Below are 22,302 nucleotides of genomic sequence, written 5' to 3'. Positions count from 1 at the left end.
TTGTGAGGATAGGCGTGGGTGGTGGTGTCGTACCTGTCCCTCCAGTTCTTCCCACAAGTGCTCAATAGGATGAATGAATAGTTATTACAAAATGAGCAGCTTTTTATTTTACCCGTGCCTTTCCCAGCATACCATTCGGCAAACTCACTATTAGCATATTTGCTGATTTTCTGCAGTGTCCAAATAATTTTGTCCATATAGTGTATATGGAATCTGCATTCGAAAATTCACACATAGATTAGCCCCATTGAATGGGCTAATCCGCATGTGGATCCACAACACCATTAACCCTTTCCAATCCACTGTCTGACGTATTCTTACATTCTGATTGAAGTTTGTAGAGCTCCAATGTCAGAAGATGTCCAACAGGGTATTCTTATCGTCTATTGCCAACCACTCCGCTGTTGGAGCCTCTCTGGCGCACACACACTGGATTTAGCCAGCAGATGGCACCGTTGTATAACAGCAGAAAGAGAAAGCCTTTTAGGAAACCCTGAATCCAAAATTGGATTGGAAAGGGTTAAGTGAAAATCCATATTAGAAATGCACAGTTGACTACTGATGTAGATTTTCATTGAAATCCGTGTCAGATTTTTACTGATACAAATGTAATATCGTGTGAACTCAGCCTAAATGTCACAAAGTTGGGATTACGAGATCCACCATCTGCAGAAAAATACTGTTCGCCATATTATGTAAACAGCAAAGGGCCAGAGCAGCTGTTAGCCAGAGGTAAACTCGTAAGTCAAGACACTTTTAAGAAAGAAACTATTTGGGAGGATAAGATGACTGCAGCTTGGTTTATATAATGTTATTGCCCTGTAGACCTTCTTTTTATTGGCATCGCAGGATTGAACTTCCGATTATATAATGGCATAGATGTGGATGTTATTTATTTTGTTACGATTGGGTCATTTGGAATAGTTGTATGTTGGCTAATCATTAGAAAACCTAGGTAAAACTGAAGTGAACTATAGTGGCAGCACCATGGCCAGCCTTAGCTACGTGCAACCCACGTGGTCACATGGGGTGCTGACTCTGCTTGTGGTGGGTGTAGGCTGGGGGTGATCGCCGTCCTCTAGGTTCACCTGACCACATGATTTTCTTCCTTTGTGTGGCAGCATCTTGTGGAGCTACATGAATCCTCGTCCTCCTGTCTGCTACTGCACTTCTGTTCTGAGCTTGGTTCTGATGCTGTATTTATGTACTGAACTTTGTTCTGGTACAATATTTATTTTATGAGGAGAATTTAGGTATGGCATGTCTGAGGAGAGGGATTTAATATTATTGTTTCTTGACAGATCTAGTGCAGTACACAACTTTACTTGAAACTTCAAAAACCTTTTACAATGTGTAGCACCGTTCCGAAGTATCATACAGTACAACTCGATGCCATCTGTTGTTCTAATTTGATCTATTTGATCATTGCTCATGGAACTGTGAAAATCCTGATGTTCAACTATTGTTTGTATTCTATATTGCTATCATTTAATACATATCTTATTTAATAGATATTCATCCATAGATATCATCTAGGTCCTGCAGGGGAAATTTTGCTCACTTCAGGAAACTCAGTTTACATTTTTTATAATGGGTACATGCTGGCCTAGTGATGTTCTAAGAGTTGCATGTACAGTAGTATACTAATACTATATCATACTAACTTCTTCTTGGAACCCTGTATGGGAATGTGTGTAGATAGTCCAGAGGTGCAGCCTGACAAACATTGGAAGCACACTTAAAGTGTAACTAAATTTTTTGTTGGAGAGGAATCCATTGGGCTGTGGGATATTAATAAAATGTATGTATTACTTTACTGTATTTTGCCTCTTTCATGTTTAACCCTTTGCAATCTAATTTTGGATTCAGGGTTTCCTAGGGGGCTTTCTCTTTCTACGATTATACAATGGCGCCATCTGCTGGATAGAGCCAGCACTGTGGTATGGGACATACTGGAGAGGCTCCCGACAACAGAGCAGCCAGTAATATGCTGTAAGAATACCCTGCCGGACGTCTTCTGGCATCGGAGTTGTACAGCCTTCAATTAGAATGTCTTCAGACGTCAGACAGTGGGTTGGAAAGGGTTAAAAAAGTTGACAAGCTGCAGTCCAGACCACTTTTTCCAGCTTCACTACTTGAATGCCTATCTATACACTGCTTCTAAGTATGTGGTGTATGAACGGCACTGGCTGTCTTACAGGGGAGCCGCCTGTTCAGCGTGCCATGCTTCGGAGACAGAGGTCTTGGTGGAAGCTGCAGCAGCAGGTACAAATGCCAGACACAGGTATAGTGCTAAATGCTGAAGAGCGATCATATAGCCTCTGTTTCTGGAGCATGGTGCCCTTAAAAGCCAAGCGCCCGAACACATAGCCAGTGCAAGCCATATACCATATACTTAAAGACAGTGTATGGATGTCCTTAGCTTCAAATAGTTAATCTAAAAGCAGCGGCTTGGGTAGCAGTGCAGAAATGTTGTTAAACATGGAGGAGGCGAAATATAGTGATGAAATATAATACAAAGTCTCTTAACATCCCATGTCCCACTGAAATCCCCCCCCCCCCCCCCCCCCACACACACACACTTCCTGAAAAAAAAAAGTTTAGTTGTGCCTAGAGCTCTGCTGTGAAAAATCCATTTTCTGACTAAATCCAAACTGATACTGACGGGCTCCATTGACTTTAATAGGGTCCATTAGGATTCTGTTGGAGTACGGTATTTTTAATAGCAAAAACACTAAATACACTGTTAGACCCGTGTGACATGGGCGCATCTGTACTGGCTATTTGCACGATGGCATTGTGTATTTGTGTGTGCATGTGCATGTTTTGCTTTACTTTTTGCACGTGCAAAAAAACACGCAACCATGCCCCCAATCATTGAAATGGGCAATGAGTTCAATATAGGCCGCCTGCACACGAGCGTTCCGGATTCCGCTAGCGGATTTTCATGCGCGTATGGTACCTAAGGCCTCCTTCCCACGAACGGATTTACGCCGCGTAAATCCGCAGCAAAAATCCGCTACGTTGCCCCCTGCTATTAGGTTCTATTGAACCTAATAGCACAATGCTCACGATGCGTAATTCCACCGCGGAATTACGCACCGTGAAATCTCCCTTCCTCACCCGCAGCATGTTCTATTTGCTGCGGGTGTACGCGCTGACGGCTTCCATTGCAGTCAATGGAAGCCGTCCGTTCACGCTATCTCCCGCTGCAACCAGCGGAAGATAGCATGAAAAAACGCTTCCCCGCCTACCGCCGCGCGTCATATGACGCAGCCGGCGCGTCACGTGACACGGCCGGCCACGTCATGTGACGCGGTGGGCGTGTCACATGACGCGACGGCGGTGGGCGGGGAAGCGTCTTCACGCTATCTTCCGCTGGTAAGTATGGGGTCTCTGGGGGGCGCCGTGACGGGCTTCGCAGCGGAATATTACGCGGCGGAGCCCGTCACGCTCGTGTGAAGCCGGCCTAAATGTGCTTGTGGATAGGTGCGGATGCGTGAAAAATCACGCGCGGATATACGCGGATGTGTTGCGGAAAAAAACGCGCAGAAAAACCAGCAGACACCCCTTATTGTAAACCCAACCCCTAGAGAACTGCCCATTCCTTGGAAAACAGCTTAAAAACCAACACCCAGACTCCGTTTTGTCCCTCTTGCTTGTGCGAGCACCGTTAAATTATTCTGGCAACATGCTTTCACCCGGTGAGCAGATGTCTTTGTGGGCATGGTTGATCCATGTAACTTTTTTCAGGCGCTTCTCCAGCGTGACTTTATTTCAGTCACTGCAAAAAAATTCACAAGAGGAAGGCCGCCTGCACACGGGCGGAAATCCCGCGGCGGTATTTCCCGCGGGATTTCCGCCGCTGAAAGTCTGCATAGGAGTGCATTACAATACGCACTCCTATGCAGACGGCCGCGGTTTGGCCGCACAAAATCTCGCGCGGCAAACAAACCACGGCATGTCCTATTTTTGTGCGGGGCTCGCACTCACCCGGCCGCCTGCTACGGTCTGCGCATGCGCCGGCTGCGCGGCAGCCGGCACATGAAAGAGCCGGGGCCGCCAGGCGCGGTGAGTACGCACTCGTCACTGCAGGCTCTCGGGTCGGGTCCCGCAGCGAGAATTCTCGCCGCCGGATCCGACCCGCTCGTCTGCAGGCGGCCGAATTCATTACTACAGATTTTGCATTCTTAGATCCTGCATTGGCAAGAAATACTACCTATCTCCCTCTACAAATTTGCCTGTGAAGCTCTGTGCTGTGTGTTGGGACGCCTCCTACCATGCCTACTTCCTGTAGCCATAGCAACCAGTGACTCCATCCGCAGCTGCACTGCGGATGTACTGCGTGAAAAAACGCACCCATTCACTTGTATTGGAGGCTTCACGCGCAGAATCCGACCCAAATTAGAACAGGTCGCAGATTTTTTCACGCGCGTGAAAAAACGCGATACAAATCTGTCCGTCTGGGGACAACTGCGGAGCCTCATAGGAGTATATTGGCTGCGGTCTGGGGCAGATAATGTGCCTAAAATAACGCGCTGGAAATTCCGTTCGTGTGCAGGCACCCATATGCTCTTTCCTTGCGCAAATGTGCAGAAAAATAGAACATGCTGCCTATTTTTTGCACAAGAGAAATGCACGTGGAAAATATGTGTAGTGAACAAACCAATTGAAATCAGTTGGTTCTATCCACTATGTATTGCTGCGCAATTAGATTCGGGTGACACAGGCCAGAATTTGATTTCAATGGGTTCGTTCACATAAGTGTATTTTACATGTGCACTTCGTTCGCTCAAAAAGATACGCAGCATGCTCCATTATCCTGCATATTTACACACATAAATAGCAGATATTGCACTAACCAACTTAATTGCCTATTTTACTGAATAATAACATCTTTGAATTTTTTTTTACATCCACAAAAAGTACAGTAAAACACATGCGTAAATACGTAATGCCCATTGCACAAGTACACAGCACAAAGGCGCACGCAAACCAGCTACGTTCCAACTCTTACTAAACCTGAATGTCGCGGGTGTGCACATAGCCTTGTGAGATAAAACATAGGGAAGTGTTGTTCCCTCCTTCTATGAACCTTGGTTGGGCGGTCCACCTACAGTCATAATGAGCGGTATTATTTTTGCTGTGGCAAACTAAAATAAATGCGACTTATTGCACAACATACTCTCTGCTCGAAAATATGACATTATAAACAGTTTTAAGTAAATTGACATTTTACATCATTTTCATTAAGGCCACTCTCACACAGTGTCAAAAAATTGTCGCAATTATACTGCCATTTTTGAGCGTCCGACAGTGGTTTTTAAGACACCCTATCATTGTCATGGGTAACATGGTGCACTAAAAATCGTGAAAATGCGGCAAAATAGAGCAGACAAAGCGCTGCATTTAAGTGCATGCCTGTGAAGCCCTATTAAAATCAATGGCAGCGTTATACCTCTATTACTGCGGTAATCACATTTAAACGCGCATGTGTGGGAGTGGCCTAGGTTTTTGCAATCTAGCCTCTGCAGGCTAAGCTTTTCACAAAACATTGCAGCGCAAATGAGAGTTCCTAACATTGCTGTAGCAAAGCTGATGGACTGAGTGCAGAACCTGTAACTGGCCTCCCATGTGCCATTTATAATATTGTGTCCTCGGTGACACAAGGGTCTTTAGGCCCCTCCAGGGCCCATGTATGCATCTATTTCCCATTCCCTACATCTACCCTCGGGGCTATAGCAAGCTTTTATTGTTTCATGCATTTTTTTTTATTTATTGGCGATAGTCTTTAATGATTTTAATGATGCGTTCTTAATTTACAAACTAAATGATGAGTTCTGCCTGCTCTCTCCGAGTGTTAATGGAACATTAACAGTCTTGTATTGCTACAGTTGTGCAAGCTGGAGATCCAGATTTCTCATCTTTCCAGTTAGATTTGCAATAACAGTTTATTCTATTCTAGGCATCGCAGTGATTCTCGAGATGTGATACATTTTATACGACACCTTGCGTCACTTTTTCAAAATCGACTTTCGCTCCAGTTGAGGTGCATGTTGACATGTCACATGTTCATAGCGAGGAGTCAGATTAATAGGGAGTTCTGCGTGGAATTTTCTATCCTGTTATTGTTCTCCCTCAGCGTTTGATGGCTGAGTTAATTCTCTTTAGTTTTGTCATGCTCCGAAGCCCACATTGCCAGGCTATGATAAGCTGTACAAGGAAAAGAAGGAAAAACATGATGTCCATCAAAGTCCTAACCTTGCATTTTAAATGTTTTGCTGACCTGACGCGCTGCTCCGAAGGCCTCCGAGGATTCCTTCTATCAAATAAAAGCCCGAACAAAAAGGTTCAATATGTCCTAAAGCTATCGGTTTTGAGTTAAACTGGGTGAAGTAGAAATATTTTACTCATCAGCTTTGCAGTCACAGAGTTTGCTTCAGCTAGAACAAAACTGCTGAGGCATTTAGAGAAAATTAACCCCCCATCCTGGCAGCCAGATGTGACTGGATTCTGATGAATGCACATGAGTGGGCTGAAAAATCAAGAGACTGTGAAATTCCTGTCAGGTCTGTACAGTGCAGAATGGGCTATTGACTGCTTTCTATATTTCCCTCCATCATTCTTCTTGAACACTGCCATTAATTTCCTCTCCTGCTTCGGCTTGTGGTTTTTTTGTTCAACCCCCCCTTCCTCTTCTTTCTTTTTTTTTCTCTCCCGTAGATCTCGGTGCTGCAGAGCAGGATGCATCGGGCGTTGGTGGAGTTCTTCAAACAACGAGGCCTCTATAACCAGGCTGGGCTGGCCCGCTTCCAGGCAGCCTCTCAAGAGAATGCTCAGAAAATATTAGCTGTGCAGGTAGGTGATTGCAAAGTAGTAGGAAAGATCATTCCCATCTAGATTGAAAAGCAAATGATGGGTAGTGTGATGAAGCATTTAAAGCATAGCCCATCAGGGTTTTATAAAATTTGTAACCTCTTTAATAAACTGGAATGACAATTCAATAGCATGCACAGATTTCATGCGACATATGCACATACGGAACATATATACATACGTGTGCATGCAGCATTCTACGACCGTGTTTTCAACAATACCAAATCATCCTATTGAACAGCTTTCATCCCATTGCTAAGGATAGAAGGCAACAACATATGACTTACGTAACCACTAAACAACATACAACTTCCGTAACAGATGCAACTTGCCAGGTGAGATGAGGGCACATATTATCCGGTGTGATGCCCCCTCCTGTCTGCATCTGTCAACCAAATGGCATCACTTCCAGTCTCATTGACAAGAAGGTCTCGTCTCCCAGCTAGGGATGAGCTAATCTGGGAAAATTAACTTGACCTGGATTTTGCTAACCGATACATTTTGTGTAACGAAGCAGATTTTCTAGCAAATAAGACAATTGAGGCTTAGATCAATGAAGCCATTTAAATCATTGGGTTCTATTCATTGCGTATTGCGCACACATATTCTGTGCGTGCAAAATGCTGCGCAAGAACATTCGTGTGCCACAGTCCTACATTTGTGTGTGCAGAGAATAGAACCCATTGATTTCAAGAGATTGTGCCAAAAAAATGCAGCAAGCTCTGTTTTCCTGCATGTGACTAAAGCACATATTGAACTATGTGAACAATGTGGCATGTTTTTTTGCGCATGCAAATAAGCAGGATTTGCACAAGCAAAAAATATAGTAAGAGCCCCTGAACACTGGCGAGAGCGATATTGGATGACGTTTCATGGCCCGATATCATCCTCGCAATCCTTCTGAAATTCCGTGGATGCGAGGTGTTTTCACATAGAAACCGCCTCACATCACTGCAGGGGTTCCCTTCATCTACACCGCAGCAGGAGATCGCAATGTTCTTTCACTGCTGCTGCTGGCCCCATTGAGAACGTATAAACCCCTGGATGCGACAGCCGTGCATCCCTGTAGGGCTGAAGGAATACCCTGCCACGGCTCTCACAGCCGTGGCATGGGATCGCAATCTTCTCCTACTGATTTCAATGGGGCTAGCGCTCTTGCTGCTTGCCCTATTGAAAACAATGGGCGATATCGCAAAAAGAAAGTAGATGCTGCAATTTTTTTTTATGCAGCATCACAAGAGTGAAAACATCCTAAATGAGAATGAAACCATTGAAAATCATTGGTTTCATAATCATTCCTTTTTTATTCACTCTCGCATCGCGAGTAAATCGCGCGATTTTCTCTCCAGTGTGAAGTAGCCCTAATACATGCACATAAGCAATGCCCTTACGCCCGTGTGACCCTGGTCTTAATCTTGTTTTAAAAAAATACTGGAAAGCTACATGCCAACCCGAATGTCGCAGGTGTGCACAAGTTTGTGAGACCAAGCATAAGGGAGTGTTGTTCTCACCTTCTCTGAACCTTGGTTGGGCGGTCCACATAAATCATAATGAGCCTCTCAGCGGTATTATTTTTGCTGTAGCAAACAAAAGTAAATGATGAAATGGTTAAAGACACGTTTATATTTAGCCTCCATTGTTTCATATGAAGGAACAAAGACTCTGTAATAGGGAATTTGTCTGAATTCTCATAGATTAATTAATATCAAAACCTCTGTTGCTGTTATAGACAATATTTCACGTAAGAAGTAGGAGACCGGAGGCAGGTGCCGCTAACATAGCGTGCTCCTTATCTATTATCTGCCTTTATACTGAGTATTCCGGTTATTTGAAGAATATCCTGGTAGGACTGAAACGTCACAACTTAATCTGTCACTGTACTCTGGATTGTCAACATAAAGACATTTCTCAAGCATGCGTCTGAATGCCAGATTGTTTTACTATATTTCACTTACAGTCCCGGACATGGCAGGGCGGTCGCACCCCTAACGCAAGAAGCAGTTATAGAAGATGACACCAACCTGAGCTTAGTTAGGAGGACTCATGCTTAAACTAGGGATGAAGATATTAATCACTTTGGTGGGTTTTAAGACATTGCTTGTCAGCACTAAATATGACTACTGTACTTCAATTCTGGGAGTCATAGGCCAAGACTGAATTATGTGAAAGCACAGTATACAGGCTTTATTATGCCATCTAGCAAAGTAATTTTTTTTTTCAATTTTTTGTTCTTTTTGACATACAGTAAAGTTGTAACAGGGAAACATAGACTAAACGCCCCCAATGAAGCAATGTAAGACATAGAAGATAAACCTGTAAGCAAGTAAGGGTCATAAGCATAAGAGAGATGTAAACAGTGAACCGTGGAAAAAGGCAACCCTCTGCATACAGGTCTATAATCATGTCTGTAAACCACTACAACTTAGAATTAACCTATTTGATGTTAGCATAGGCATCATAAAGGTGCGTTTAGATGGAATGATTTTTGGAATGATAATCATTCCAACAAACTGAAGAGAACGATAATCGTTCAGTTTAAATGCAAGCCAATGACTGAATGACGAACAAGAATCTTTCAGTTTTAGCCGGCATAAAAATCATCGTTGGCTTCTTGCTGCGTTTAAACACTGATTCTTCAGTGCTTCACAAAAAAAAAGTGAAACGTTGACCAAGAAGTGAATGTGTCAGGAATCGAACCGGGAACCTCCTGCGTTCCATTCAGTGGCTCCTACTGTCGAGCCATCCAGCCTGTAGACCGTTCCCTTGCATGACTCTCAACCTTGTTCCATGATTCAAGTTATCTAGTTCCTGCCTCCTGGTCCTGACTCCGCCTCTGTTCCTGATTGGGCTCATTATAAAAGCCTGACCCTGCCACTGCACCAGCTTGTGATTATTGTGCTCCACTAGCCCTTGATCAAGCTCCTCTTTCACCTGCTCCTCTGCAATTCTACTGAGACCTCCAACTGCTGACCCCCTAACTTCCCTTCTAAATATGCTACTCACCTCATCTACCTGTACTGCAAACCAAGACCTCCCACTGCTTACCCCTGGCTTCCCTTTTGACTATGTTACTCACCTCTTCCACCTCTACTGCAAACCAAGACCTCCCGCTGCTGACCCCTGGCTTCCCTTCTGACTATGTTACTTGCCTCATCCACCTGTATTGCCTCCCACCGCTGACCCTGGGCTTTCCTTCTGACTACTCTCTGGTTCTGCATGGTAACTAAACTCATGGCTCTACACCAAACTCAGTGGCAGAATAGACTATAGAATGACAAGTTCAAGATTCCCAACAATAAATTGCCTGTCTAAACAGGCTGCACAAGCTCTAATGAACTGGTGATGACATCACAGCTCGTACGCTTGAGCAAACGAGAATGTGAGGTTCTCATTAGGTGTAAAAGGGCCATAACAGAACCAGTAAAGTCCTGCTACACATGCAGCAAATTTTGTAGCACAGAGCAAAAAGTTATCTTATCTTAGCCCATTAAACAGCTTTTGTTCTCTTTATATTAACACAACAAAAACCCATTGTAAAGCAATTCAAAGAGTAAATAAACCACCCCGATAACACAACACTCCATGATATCACATTGCATTAGGAGTCAAGCTAAAAAAGTACATCTGTAAGTAATAAATTAGAAATCATATTTTGACTAATCAGAAGGAAAAATTGCGGAAACAGAGAGTGATGGCAGGAAACCAGAAGGAGGAAGGAGCTAGGCAGGCCAGAACTTCCACAGAGCATTCTAAGGTATGATTATCATAAAGGACAAAAGGGAAGGGAATCTAAAATCTGCACACTATAAGCCCTGCAGTGGACATGCCCGGCATCTCTGGTGGCTTTGAAGATTTTTATAAGTGTGGTAAAATACCTGTTTAAGTGTGCAAATTATAAATGACTGTTCGAGTAATGAATATAATTCAGTCAGAGCAATTATCACATTCAGCAGAGCTTTTGACTCTATGGGCAGTTTAAATGGATTGTATAAGATTAGAAAAACATGGCTGATTTCTTCCAAAAACAGCGCCATACCTATCCGTGGGTTATGCCTGGTATTGCAACTGAGCTCCATGAAAGTTGCATCGCGCTGCCAGTTGTCTCTCATAGATCCGTTTTAGCATGATGACTTGTGCCCTTTAAACAACCAATATTACTGTATCATACTTTGCTGCCCCATTAAAGGGCAGCATAAAATGGGGGCAAAATAGCACAAATGATATTATTTTGTTAGGCTTTATTTTTTGTTAGGCTGTATTAGCTAAATAGCACATTATTTGTGCTATTGAGATCTCTCTCTCTCCCTCACCCCGCTATCTCCCTCTCCCCCCCACCACCCACCCGAATTTGCTCAGACCAGTATGCAGTTACTCGAGAAGAGGGATGCTCGCTCGAGTAACTGCCTTAACCGAGCGTTCTCGCTCATCTCTAATGCTGACTGATCTTGTTCTGTACAGCAGATTTTTGAAACTGACTAAAAATGAAACTGTCTTTGTTGCCCGTAGCAACCAATAACAGAGCAGCTTTAATTTTTTAAGAACACTATGGGAAATGAAAGCTGCACTGTGATTGGTTGATACGGACAACAAAGACAATTTTTCTTTTAGACTGCTCCATAAATCTCCTATGTGTACAACTCTAGAGCTAACAGAACGTACGTACGTAAAGCTGCACATTTCTGGTGACAAGCTGGTGCCTAGATACATATATAATTGTAAATAGAAATCTGCATTTTATTAGGATCCAACATTTAACTAACTATTTACATTTCTCTTCTTCGCACTGGGTCTACGGGGCTTTTAGCACTAGGGAACAGTTGAGTCTATATCATCAGCATCCCAGAGGAAAATCAAAATCTTGCGCTGTAAGCCTCTCATTGACCATCATCTTGAAAAATCAAATTGATTTGACATTATTTACAAAACTATCCGGATTTTGATCTGCATGTTTCAACTTTTATACAGTGTTGCTTGAAAGTTTGTGAGCCCTTCAGAATTTTCCGTATTTCTGCTTATATTTGTCCTAAAACTATATCAGATTTTCACACAAGTCATAAAAGTAGATAAAGAGAACCAAATAAAACAAATGAGTGAAAAACATTAGAATTAGTAGTTTATTTAGTGAGGAAAATGATCCAATATCGGTGAGTGGCAAAAGTATGTGAACCTTTGTTTCAGTATGTGGTGTGACCCTGTTGTGCAGCATTAATGGCATCTAAACATCTCCAGTAATTGCTGATTAGTCCTGCACATCTGCTTGGAGGAATTTTAGCACATTCTTCTGTACAAAACTCTTATGTAGTGGTTTCCTCCTATTAACTGTTTGCTTCAGGTTCTTCCACAGCATTTCTATAGGATTAAGGTGAGGACTTTGACTTGGCCATTCCAATACTTTAACTTTAATTTTCTTTAGGCATTCTTTTGGAGAATGACTTGTGTGCTTTGGGTGGTTGTCTTGCTGCATGACCCATGTTCTCTAGGGATTCAACTCACGGACAATGTCCTAACACTTTCCTTTAGAATTTGCTGGCATAATTTAGAATTCATTGTTCCGTCATCGATGGCAAGTCCTCCTGGCCAGATGCAGCAAAACAAGCCTAGACAATGATTCTACCACCATGTTTTACAGATGGTATAAGTTTTTTCTGCTGTATAACAGTGGGTTTTTTCCCAAACATAACGTTTCTTGTTTAAATGAAAAAGCTCAATTTTGGTCTCATCTACCCACAAAACATTGTCGCTCTAGCCTTCTCGCTTGTCCAGATGATCTTTAGCAAACTGAGCAATGTTCTTTTGGGGGAGTAGTGGCTTTCTCCTTGCAATCCTGCTATGCACACAATTGTTGTTCGGTGTCCTCCTGATGGTGGATTTATGGACATTAATGTTAGCTAGTGTGACAAAGGCCTTTACTTACAGGTTACCTTGGGTTCCTTTGTTATCTCATGGACTATTATACACCTTGTTCTTGGCATAATCTTTGTTGGTTGACCAGTCTTGGGGTGAGTAATAAGGGTCTTAAATTTTCTCCCTTTGTACGCAGTTTGTCTGATTTTGTATTAGTGGAGTCTAAACTCTTTAGAGATGGTTTTGTAACCTTTTCCAGCTTGATAAGCATTACTAACTCTTTTTATGAGGTTTCTTCCCACGACTGAGTGGTGACATCGTATTATCTGAGCAGGTTTTGCACGCGTAATACGCTGTACCAGTCTGTCATAAGCTCCCATGTTTCTGCTTACATACATTGCGTGAAATACACAAGCAATAAAGATCGCAGCCTGTTCTATCTTGCCGCGTATTACGCACGCGTATACTTCAAGATAGTGCAGGGTGATTGGCGGCATGCAGCAAGTATGTAATGTCATTGTGTACTTGCTGCACGACGTGCGACTGTGTCATGCATAAGGCATGCTGAGAATTATGCTCTTGTGAAGACACCCTGAGGTCCTCAGAAATCTCCTTTGTTCCTGCCATGATACACTTCAACAAACATGTTGTGCAGACTAGACTTTGATAAATTCCTGTTCTTTAACCCCTTAAGGACCAGGCTGTTTTGGTGCTTAAGAACCAGACCCTTTAAGGCCTCATGTCCACGGGGAAAATCAAATCTGCTCCGGATTTGTAACGCGGATTTGGGCCGCGGATGCAGTGCGGATGAGCTTAAAATAGTATTTTATTGCATGCGGATGACACGCGGATGCGTTTTTTTTCACGCGTGTATGCACGCGGATGGCATTTTTGCATCTGCGCGTGAAAAAAAATGCAAGGCCACTGAAAAAGAAGCCAAACTTGTAATCCGCATGCAGATTTCACGCACCCAAATAAATGGCATTTAACACCCGCAGCGGATTTCCCGCACCCCATAGAGATCAATGGGGCCATCCGGAGCGTGATCCGCACCTAAATGGAGCATGTCCATTTTTTTTCATGCTCCATGATTTTTCTAATTCACATTTATTGACCATCCGCGGGTATTTAGCTACCCGCGGGTGGTCAATGCATTCCTATGGGGCGCGGATCCGCGCGCGGGTGATCCGCTGCGGATTTTAATTATTATTTTCCCCGTGGACATGAGGCCTTAGGGATTTTACCCTTGCGGTAGTTTTACTACCCTGGTTTTTTTTTTCCTTCAGCTACCAAAATTATTTTTGCTGCGTTTTTTTCCCCGTGACATATAGGGCTATTTTTTAATATCTTTTCTCCACTGACTTTTTTTCTATTTTATTGACGGTAATACTTTTTTATTTTTTTTATCTATACTTGTATTTTTTTAAAATTAGTATATTTACGCTAAAATAAAGTATGGGAATGGGTTCCTCATTTTGTTTCAAATGTTTTGAAATATAATATCTATAATTTTAGATTGCTAGGCCATAGGGTGACGGCGTTGTCGGTGGGTCATTTCCTTTTTTATGTATATATTTTTATTTTATTCTGTAATTTTTTATACTTATTTTTTTTATTTATTTTTACCATCTATGTTACCCCATAACGTCATATAAAACCTCTGGGTGTCATTTACATTGTCATTTTTTTTAAATTTCACACTTTTCCACTGTAGCTGGGGCAACCTTAGAAAATATCCCCTTGTAGGGACATCAGTCACAAACAGAGCTGATCAGGGTCTGCTAGGACCCTGCATCTCTGCTGTAACAGGGGGACACCCAGCGGTTCGTGATCGCTGGGTTGCATAGAGGAAGTGACACAGCAGAGGACCCAGAAGAGAAGGCAGAAGTGGTTAAAAATCGCTTCTCCTCTGGGTCCTCTGCTGTGTCTGACAGCCGAGGACCTCACCTGCTCCTGCTTGATTGCAGGAGCAGAGGCTTTAATCCCTTACTGTACATCTGCTATGGGTGAGGATTAAAGCCCAGAACCAAGCGCTGTATATTTACTGCATTTAGTCCTTACGGGGTTAAATAGAACATGTCACAGTGATCTGTACAGTGCTCCCTATTTCCAGAGCTACCATAATTTTAGCAATGTAGGGAGGAACTGACACAAGCATCATACTGCTTTTATAGCCACTAGGTAAAAGAAGCGAGAGAGAAGTACATGCCAGGCTTTCCTGTCCGCAGATGAGGGGGATCAAATTAACTTCTATTATTGCCCCCTCACTCTTCTATGTTCATGCCCCTATATATTGTCGTATTAAGTGAATATGTATTATTCTGTCCATATATGCTTAGCATCAAATAGACAGCGAAAACTGTAATAGAAAGTTATTGAGCTCCAGTGTAAGGTCACTTGGTTGTATAGTGATTTTTGCTTGAGAGCTTGAAAAGAGTGCCTGTCCTAGTGTTCTTCTATGAATGACAGGAAGGACAGGAATCAAGGTGGACCCCTCACATAAAATATAGAACAGACATCAGGAAATTACCTAAATAAATTCTCAGTTCAGATTCTGAGCACTGATATAAACCATTCACCGGTATAACTTATGAAATCAGATCAGGCCTTCAAATAGAAATATGTATTACTGTAATTACTCGTTGTCTGGCTATGAGACTGTGTGTAATATATAGAAGGTCCCTCAGATAGACATAGATCTCTGTTAGTGTTCTGTAGTACTGTTTTATTGTAAAGTGAATGTCATATTGGCTTTTTTATTACTATTTTCATGACAAGCAGCATTACTACTTTCATTGTGTTACAAGTGGCATCTGCAGTGTGATGCTTGTTTAGGATGTTTAGCTTTTCCAATAAGCAGCACTTCATTTATGTATAGGGATACATTACAGTAGTTATATCATTTTAGTATTTTCCAATTTTGGGGGGTAATTGCATATTATAGTCAAACCTCTAGTTTCATTGGTAATCCTTCTGAAAGCAATCGGCCATACTTGAATCCAATGAAACTAGAGGTAATTATTTCCATAGGAATCAATGGAAATCCAATGAATTAATTCTAGACATTCCAATTTTCGGGAATGGAGGGATGCTTGAAATATAAGCCCTCCCCCAAAAATAAGCCCTAGCTAGATGAGCGAGCACCAAAATGCTCGGGTGCTCGTTACTCGGGACGAAATTACCGCGATGCTCGAGGGTTCGTTTCGAGTAACGAACCCCATTGAAGTCAATGGGCGACCCGAGCATTTTTGTATTTCGCCGATGCTCGCTAAGGTTTTCATGTGTGAAAATCTGGGCAATTCAAGAAAGTGATGGGAACGACACAGCAATGGACAGGGCAGGCGAGGGGCTACATGTTGGGCTGCATCTCAAGTTCACAGGTCCCACTATTAAGCCACAATAGCAGCAAGAGTGGGGCCCCCCCCCTCCCAAAAACTTTTACTTCTGAAAAGCCCTCATTAGCAATGCATACCTTAGCTAAGCACCACACTACCTCCAACAAAGCACAATCACTGCCTGCATGACACTCCACTGCCACTTCTCCTGGCTTACATGCTGCCCAACCGCCCCCCCTCCCCCCCACAGCGCACACCAAAGTGTCCCTGCGCAGCCTTCAGCTGCCCTCATGCCACGCCACACTCATGTCTATTTAGAAGTGCGTCTGCCATGAGGAGGAACCGCAGGCACACACTGCAGAGGGTTGGCACAGCTAGGCAGCGACGATCTTTAAAAGGGGCGGGGCGATAGCCCACAATGCTGTACAGAAGCAATGAGAAATAGAATCCTGTGCCACCGCCATCAGGAGCTGCACACGTGGGCATAGCAATGGGGAACCTATGTGCCACACACTATTCATTCTGTCAAGGTGTCTGCATGCCCCAGTCAGACCGCGGTTTTTAATTCATAGACACAGGCAGGTACAACTCCCTATTGTGAAGTCCCTGTGGACCGACAGCATGGGTGGCTCCCTGGAACCCACCGGCGGTACATAAAAATATCCCATTGCAGTGCCCATCACAGCTGAGGTAGTAATGTCATGTTTAATGCAGGTGGGCTTCGGCCCACACTGCATGCCCCAGTCAGACTGGGGTTCTTTACAAGTGGAAACAGATGCATTTATAATTCCCTGTGGACCCACAGCATGGGTGGGTGCCAGGAAGCCACCGGCGGTACATAGAAATATCCCATTGCATTGCCCAACACAGCTGAGGTAGTAATGTCGTGCTTAATACAGGTGGGCTTCGGCCCACACTGCATGCCCCAGTCAGACTGGGGTTCTGGGGTGGACAGATGTAGGTTAAACTCCGTGTGCACCTACAGCATGGGTGGCTCCCTGGAACCCACCGGCGATACACAAAAATATCCCATTGCATTGCCCAACACAGCGGATGTAACATCAGCTGTAATGCAGGTGGGCTAAAAATTCAGTTGATTACACTGTAGGCGAGGGCCCACAAAAATTGCTGTATCAACAGTACTAATGTACATCAAAAAAATTGGCCATGGCCAACCAAGAGGGCAGGTGAAACCCATTAATCGCTTTGGTTAATGTGGCTTAAGTGGTAACTAGGCCTGGAGGCAGCCCAGTTTAACGAAAAATTGGTTCAAGTTAAAGTTTCAACGCTTTTAAGAGCATTGAAACATATAAAAATTGTTTAGAAAAATTATATGAGTGAGCCTTGTGGCCCTAAGAAAAATTGCCCGTTCAGCGTGATTACGTGAGGTTTCAGGAGGAGGAGCAGGAGGAGGAGGAGGAATATTAGACACAGATTGATGAAGCAGAAATGTCCCCGTTTTGGATGGTGAGAGAGAACGTAGCTTCCATCCGCGGGTGCAGCCTACGTATTGCTTACGTATCGCTGCTGTCCGCTGGTGGAGAAGAGAAGTCTGGGGAAATCCAGGCTTTGTTCATCTTGATGAGTGTAAGCCCGTCGGCACTGTCGGTTGACAGGTGGGTACGCTTATCCGTGATGATTCCCCCAGCCACACTAAACACACTCTCTGACAAGACGCTAGCCGCAGGACAAGCAAGCACCTCCAGGGCATGCAGCGCGAGTTCAGGCCACGTGTCCAGCTTCGACACCCAGTAGTTGTAGGGGGCAGAGGCGTCACGGAGGACGGTCGTGCGATCGGCTACGTACTCCCTCACCATCCTTTTACAGTGCTCCCGCCGACTCAGCCTTGACTGGGGAGCGGTGACACAGTCTTGCTGGGGAGCCATAATGCTGGCAAAGGCCTTGGATAATGTTCCCCTGCCTGCGCTGTACATGCTGCCTGATCTCTGCGCCTCCCCTGCTACCTGGCCCTCGGAACTGCGCCTTCTGCCACTAGCGCTGTCGGATGGGAAGTTTACCATCAGTTTGTCCACCAGCGCCCTGTGGTATAGCATCATTCTCGAACCCCTTTCCTCTTCGGGAATGAGAGTGCAAAGGCTCTCCTTATACCGTGGATCGAGCAGTGTGTACACCCAGTAATCCGTAGTGGCCAGAATGCGTGCAACGCGAGGGTCACGCGAAAGGCATCCTAACATGAAGTCAGCCATGTGTGCCAGGGTACCTGTACGCAACACATGGCTGTCTTCACTAGGAAGATCACTTTCAGGATCCTCCTCCTCCTCCTCCTCTTCCTCCTCCTCAGGCCATACACGCTGAAAGGATGACAGCCCAGCAGCATCTGTACCCTCAGCAGTGGGCCAAGCTGTCTCTTCCCCCTCCTCCTCATCCTCCTCATGCTCCTCCTCCTCCTCCTCAACGCGCTGAGATATAGACAGGCGGGTGCTCTGACTATCCAGCGACATACTGTCTTCCCCCGCCTCTGTTTCCGAGCGCAAAGCGTCTGCCTTTATGCTTTGCAGGGAACTTCTCAAGATGCATAGCAGAGGAATGGTGACGCTAATGATTGCAGCATCGCCGCTCACCACCTGGGTAGACTGCTCAAAGTTTCGAAGGACCTGGCAGATGGCTGCCAACCAGGGCCACTCTTCTGTAAATAATTGAGGAGGCTGACTCCCACTGCGCCGCGCAAGTTGGAGTTGGTATTCCACTATAGCTCTACGCTGCTCATAGAGTCTGGCCAACATGTGGAGCGTAGAGTTCCACTGCGTGGGCACGTCGCACAGCAGTCGGTGCACTGGCAGATTAAACCTATGTTGCAGTGTCCGCAGGGTGGCAGCGTGCGTGTGGGATTTGCGGAAATGTGCGCAGAGCTGGCGCACCTTTCCGAGCAGGTATGACAAGTGGGGGTAGCTTTTCAGAAAGCGCTGAACCACCAAATTAAAGACATGGGCCAGGCATGGCACGTGCGTGAGGCTGCCGAGCTGCAGAGCCGCCACCAGCTTACGGCCGTTGTCACACACGACCATGCCCGGTTGGAGGCTCAGCGGCGCAAGCCAGCGGTCGGTCTGCTCTGTCAGACCCTGCAGCAGTTCGTGGGCCGTGTGCCTCTTCTCTCCTAAGCTGAGTAGTTTCAGCACGGCCTGCTGACGCTTGCCCACCGCTGTGCTGCCACGCCGCGTGACACCGACTGCTGGCGACGTGCTGCTGACACATCTTGATTGCGAGACAGAGGTTGCGTTGGAGGAGGAGGAGGAGGAAGGTGCTTTAGTGGAGGAAGCATACACCGCCGCAGATACCACCACCGAGCTGTGGCCCGCAATTCTGGGGGTGGGTAGGACGTGAGCGGTCCCAGGCTCTGACTCTGTCCCAGCCTCCACTAAATTCACCCAATGTGCCGTCAGGGAGATATAGTGGCACTGCCCGCCTGTGCTTGTCCACGTGTCCGTTGTTAAGTGGACCTTGGCAGTAACCGCGTTGGTGAGGGCGCGTACAATGTTGCGGGAGACGTGGTCGTGCAGGGCTGGGACGGCACATCGGGAAAAGTAGTGGCGACTGGGAACCGAGTAGCGCGGGGCAGCCGCCGCCATCATGCTTTTGAAAGCCTCCGTTTCCACAAGCCTATACGGCAGCATCTGTAGGCTGATCAATTTTGCAATGTGCACGTTTAACGCTTGAGCGTGCGGGTGCGTGGCGTCGTACTTGCGCTTGCGCTCAAACTGTGGCACTAGCGACATCTGGACGCTGCGCTGAGAGCCATTGCTGGATGGGGCCGAGGACAGCGGAGGTGATGGTGTGGGTGCAGGCCAGGAGACGGTAGTGCCTGTGTCCTCAGAGGGGGGTTGGATCTCAGTGGCAGGTTGGGGCACAGGGGGAGAGGCAGTGGTGCAAACCGGAGGCGGTGAACGGGCATCGTCCCACCTTGTGGGGTGCTTGGCCATCATATGCCTGCGCATGCTGTTGGTGGTGCCTCCCCAGCTGATCTTGGCGCGACAAAGGTTGCACACCACTGTTCGTCGGTCGTCAGGCGTCTCTGTGAAAAACTGCCACACCGTAGAGCACCTTGACCTGTGCAGGGTGGCATGGCGCGAGGGGGCGCTTTGGGAAACAGTTGGTGGATTATTTGGTCTGGCCCTGCCTCTACCCCTGGCCACCGCACTGGCTCGGCCTGTGCCCACACCCTCACTTGGCCCTCCGCGTCCTCGGCCGCGTCCACATCCTCTAGGCCTACCCCTCAGCATGCTGTATTACCAGTGATTTGATTTCCCAAGCAGGAAAGAAATTGGCGCAAGGCTGCACTCAACCGTAGCTGCTTGCGTCTGATTTTTTTACGTTCTCCACGCAGCACACACGTACCCAGAGCCCTTAGGACTGACACAGGCAGGCCAAATATAATTAATTCGCTTTTTTGCAAAGGGAGGGCCCCACTGCGGATATTCAATGAACAATACGTTTAATAACTGTGGTGTGGCCCTGAAAAAGTGTCACACAACTTTAGTGTAGCAGAGTTATTAACTCTGGCAGAGCAGGTATTTGCCAGTCAGGAAAGACAATGGCGCAAGCCTGCAGTAAACCGTAGCTGGTTGCGTTTGATTTTTGTACGTTCTCCACGCAGCACACACGTACACGGAGACCTTAGGACTGACACAGGCAGGCCAAATATAATTAATTCGCTTTTTTGCAAAGGGAGGGCCGCACTGCGGATATTCAATGAACAATACGTTTAATAACTGTGGTGTGGCCCTGAAAAAGTGTCACACAACTTTAGTGTAGCAGAGTTATTAACTCTGGCAGAGCAGGTATTTGCCAGTCAGGAAAGACAATGGCGCAAGCCTGCAGTAAACCGTAGCTGGTTGCGTTTGATTTTTGTACGTTCTCCACGCAGCACACACGTACACGGAGACCTTAGGACTGACACAGGCAGGCCAAATATAATTAATTCGCTTTTTTGCAAAGGGAGGGCCGCACTGCGGATATTCAATGAACAATACGTTTAATAACTGTGGTGTGGCCCTGAAAAAGTGTCACACAACTTTAGTGTAGCAGAGTTATTAACTCTGGCAGAGCAGGTATTTGCCAGTCAGGAAAGACAATGGCGCAAGCCTGCAGTAAACCGTAGCTGGTTGCGTTTGATTTTTGTACGTTCTCCACGCAGCACACACGTACACGGAGACCTTAGGACTGACACAGGCAGGCCAAATATAATTAATTCGCTTTTTTGCAAAGGGAGGGCCGCACTGCGGATATTCAATGAACAATACGTTTAATAACTGTGGTGTGGCCCTGAAAAAGTGTCACACAACTTTAGTGTAGCAGAGTTATTAACTCTGGCAGAGCAGGTATTTGCCAGTCAGGAAAGACAATGGCGCAAGCCTGCAGTAAACCGTAGCTGGTTGCGTTTGATTTTTGTACGTTCTCCACGCAGCACACACGTACACGGAGACCTTAGGACTGACACAGGCAGGCCAAATATAATTAATTCGCTTTTTTGCAAAGGGAGGGCCCCACTGCGGATATTCAATGAACAATAACTGTGTTGTGGCCCTGCCTACACAATTCTGTCCCTGTAGTATCAATGGAGGGTGCAATGCTCTGCACAGACGATTTTTTGAAAAAAAAAAAAAATGCAACACTGCTAACAGCAGCCAGCACAGTACTGCACACGGTTAAATTTGGCCCTAGAAAGGACCGTTGAGGTTCTTGAAGGCTACACTCACTCCTAACACTCTCCCTGCCTAAGCACCACTTCTGTCCCTAATACCGGGTGCAATGCTCTGCACTGCCAATTTTGAGAAAAAAAAAAAAAAATTTCCACTGCTAACAGCAGCCTGCACACACGTAGATGTGGCCCTGAGAAGGACCGTTGGGGTTCTTGAAGGCTACACTCACTCCTAACACTCTCCCTGCCTAAGCACCACTTCTGTCCCTAATACCGGGTGCAATGCTCTGCACTGCCGATTTTGAGAAAAAAAAAAAAAAATTTCCACTGCTAACAGCAGCCTGCACACACGTAGATGTGGCCCTAAGAAGGACCGTTGGGGTTCTTGAAGCCTACACTCACTACAAACACTCTCCCTACAGCAACTCCAATAGAACAGCACTTTCCCTCACTAACTCACACGGCATCTGAGCCGAGCCGCGGGAGGGGCCGACTTTTATACTCGGGTGACATCTGATCGCCCCAGCCACTCACAGCAGGGGGGTGGTATAGGGCTTGCACGTCACAAGGGGAAGTTGTAATGCCTTCCCT

The 22,302-nt window shown here is 45.6% G+C and overlaps 1 protein-coding gene across 2 annotated transcripts in view; it reads left to right on the top strand.

The window, feature by feature from the left end:
* Window positions 1-22,302, top strand: part of CCDC178 (coiled-coil domain containing 178) — a 371,972-nt gene that overhangs the window by 302,163 nt on the left and 47,507 nt on the right. For both annotated transcript variants that reach the window (XM_066578043.1, XM_066578044.1), the window contains one exon: window positions 6,724-6,858. In XM_066578043.1, the coding sequence (XP_066434140.1) occupies window positions 6,724-6,858 (135 nt within the window). The remainder of the gene's footprint in view (window positions 1-6,723; window positions 6,859-22,302) is intronic.

The sequence above is a fragment of the Eleutherodactylus coqui genome, chromosome 9, assembly GCF_035609145.1.
Source record: "Eleutherodactylus coqui strain aEleCoq1 chromosome 9, aEleCoq1.hap1, whole genome shotgun sequence".
Classification (NCBI taxonomy): Eukaryota; Metazoa; Chordata; class Amphibia; order Anura; family Eleutherodactylidae; genus Eleutherodactylus; species Eleutherodactylus coqui.
Note: the sequence above shows the minus strand (reverse complement) of the source record. Positions and strands in the feature narration are given on the sequence as shown.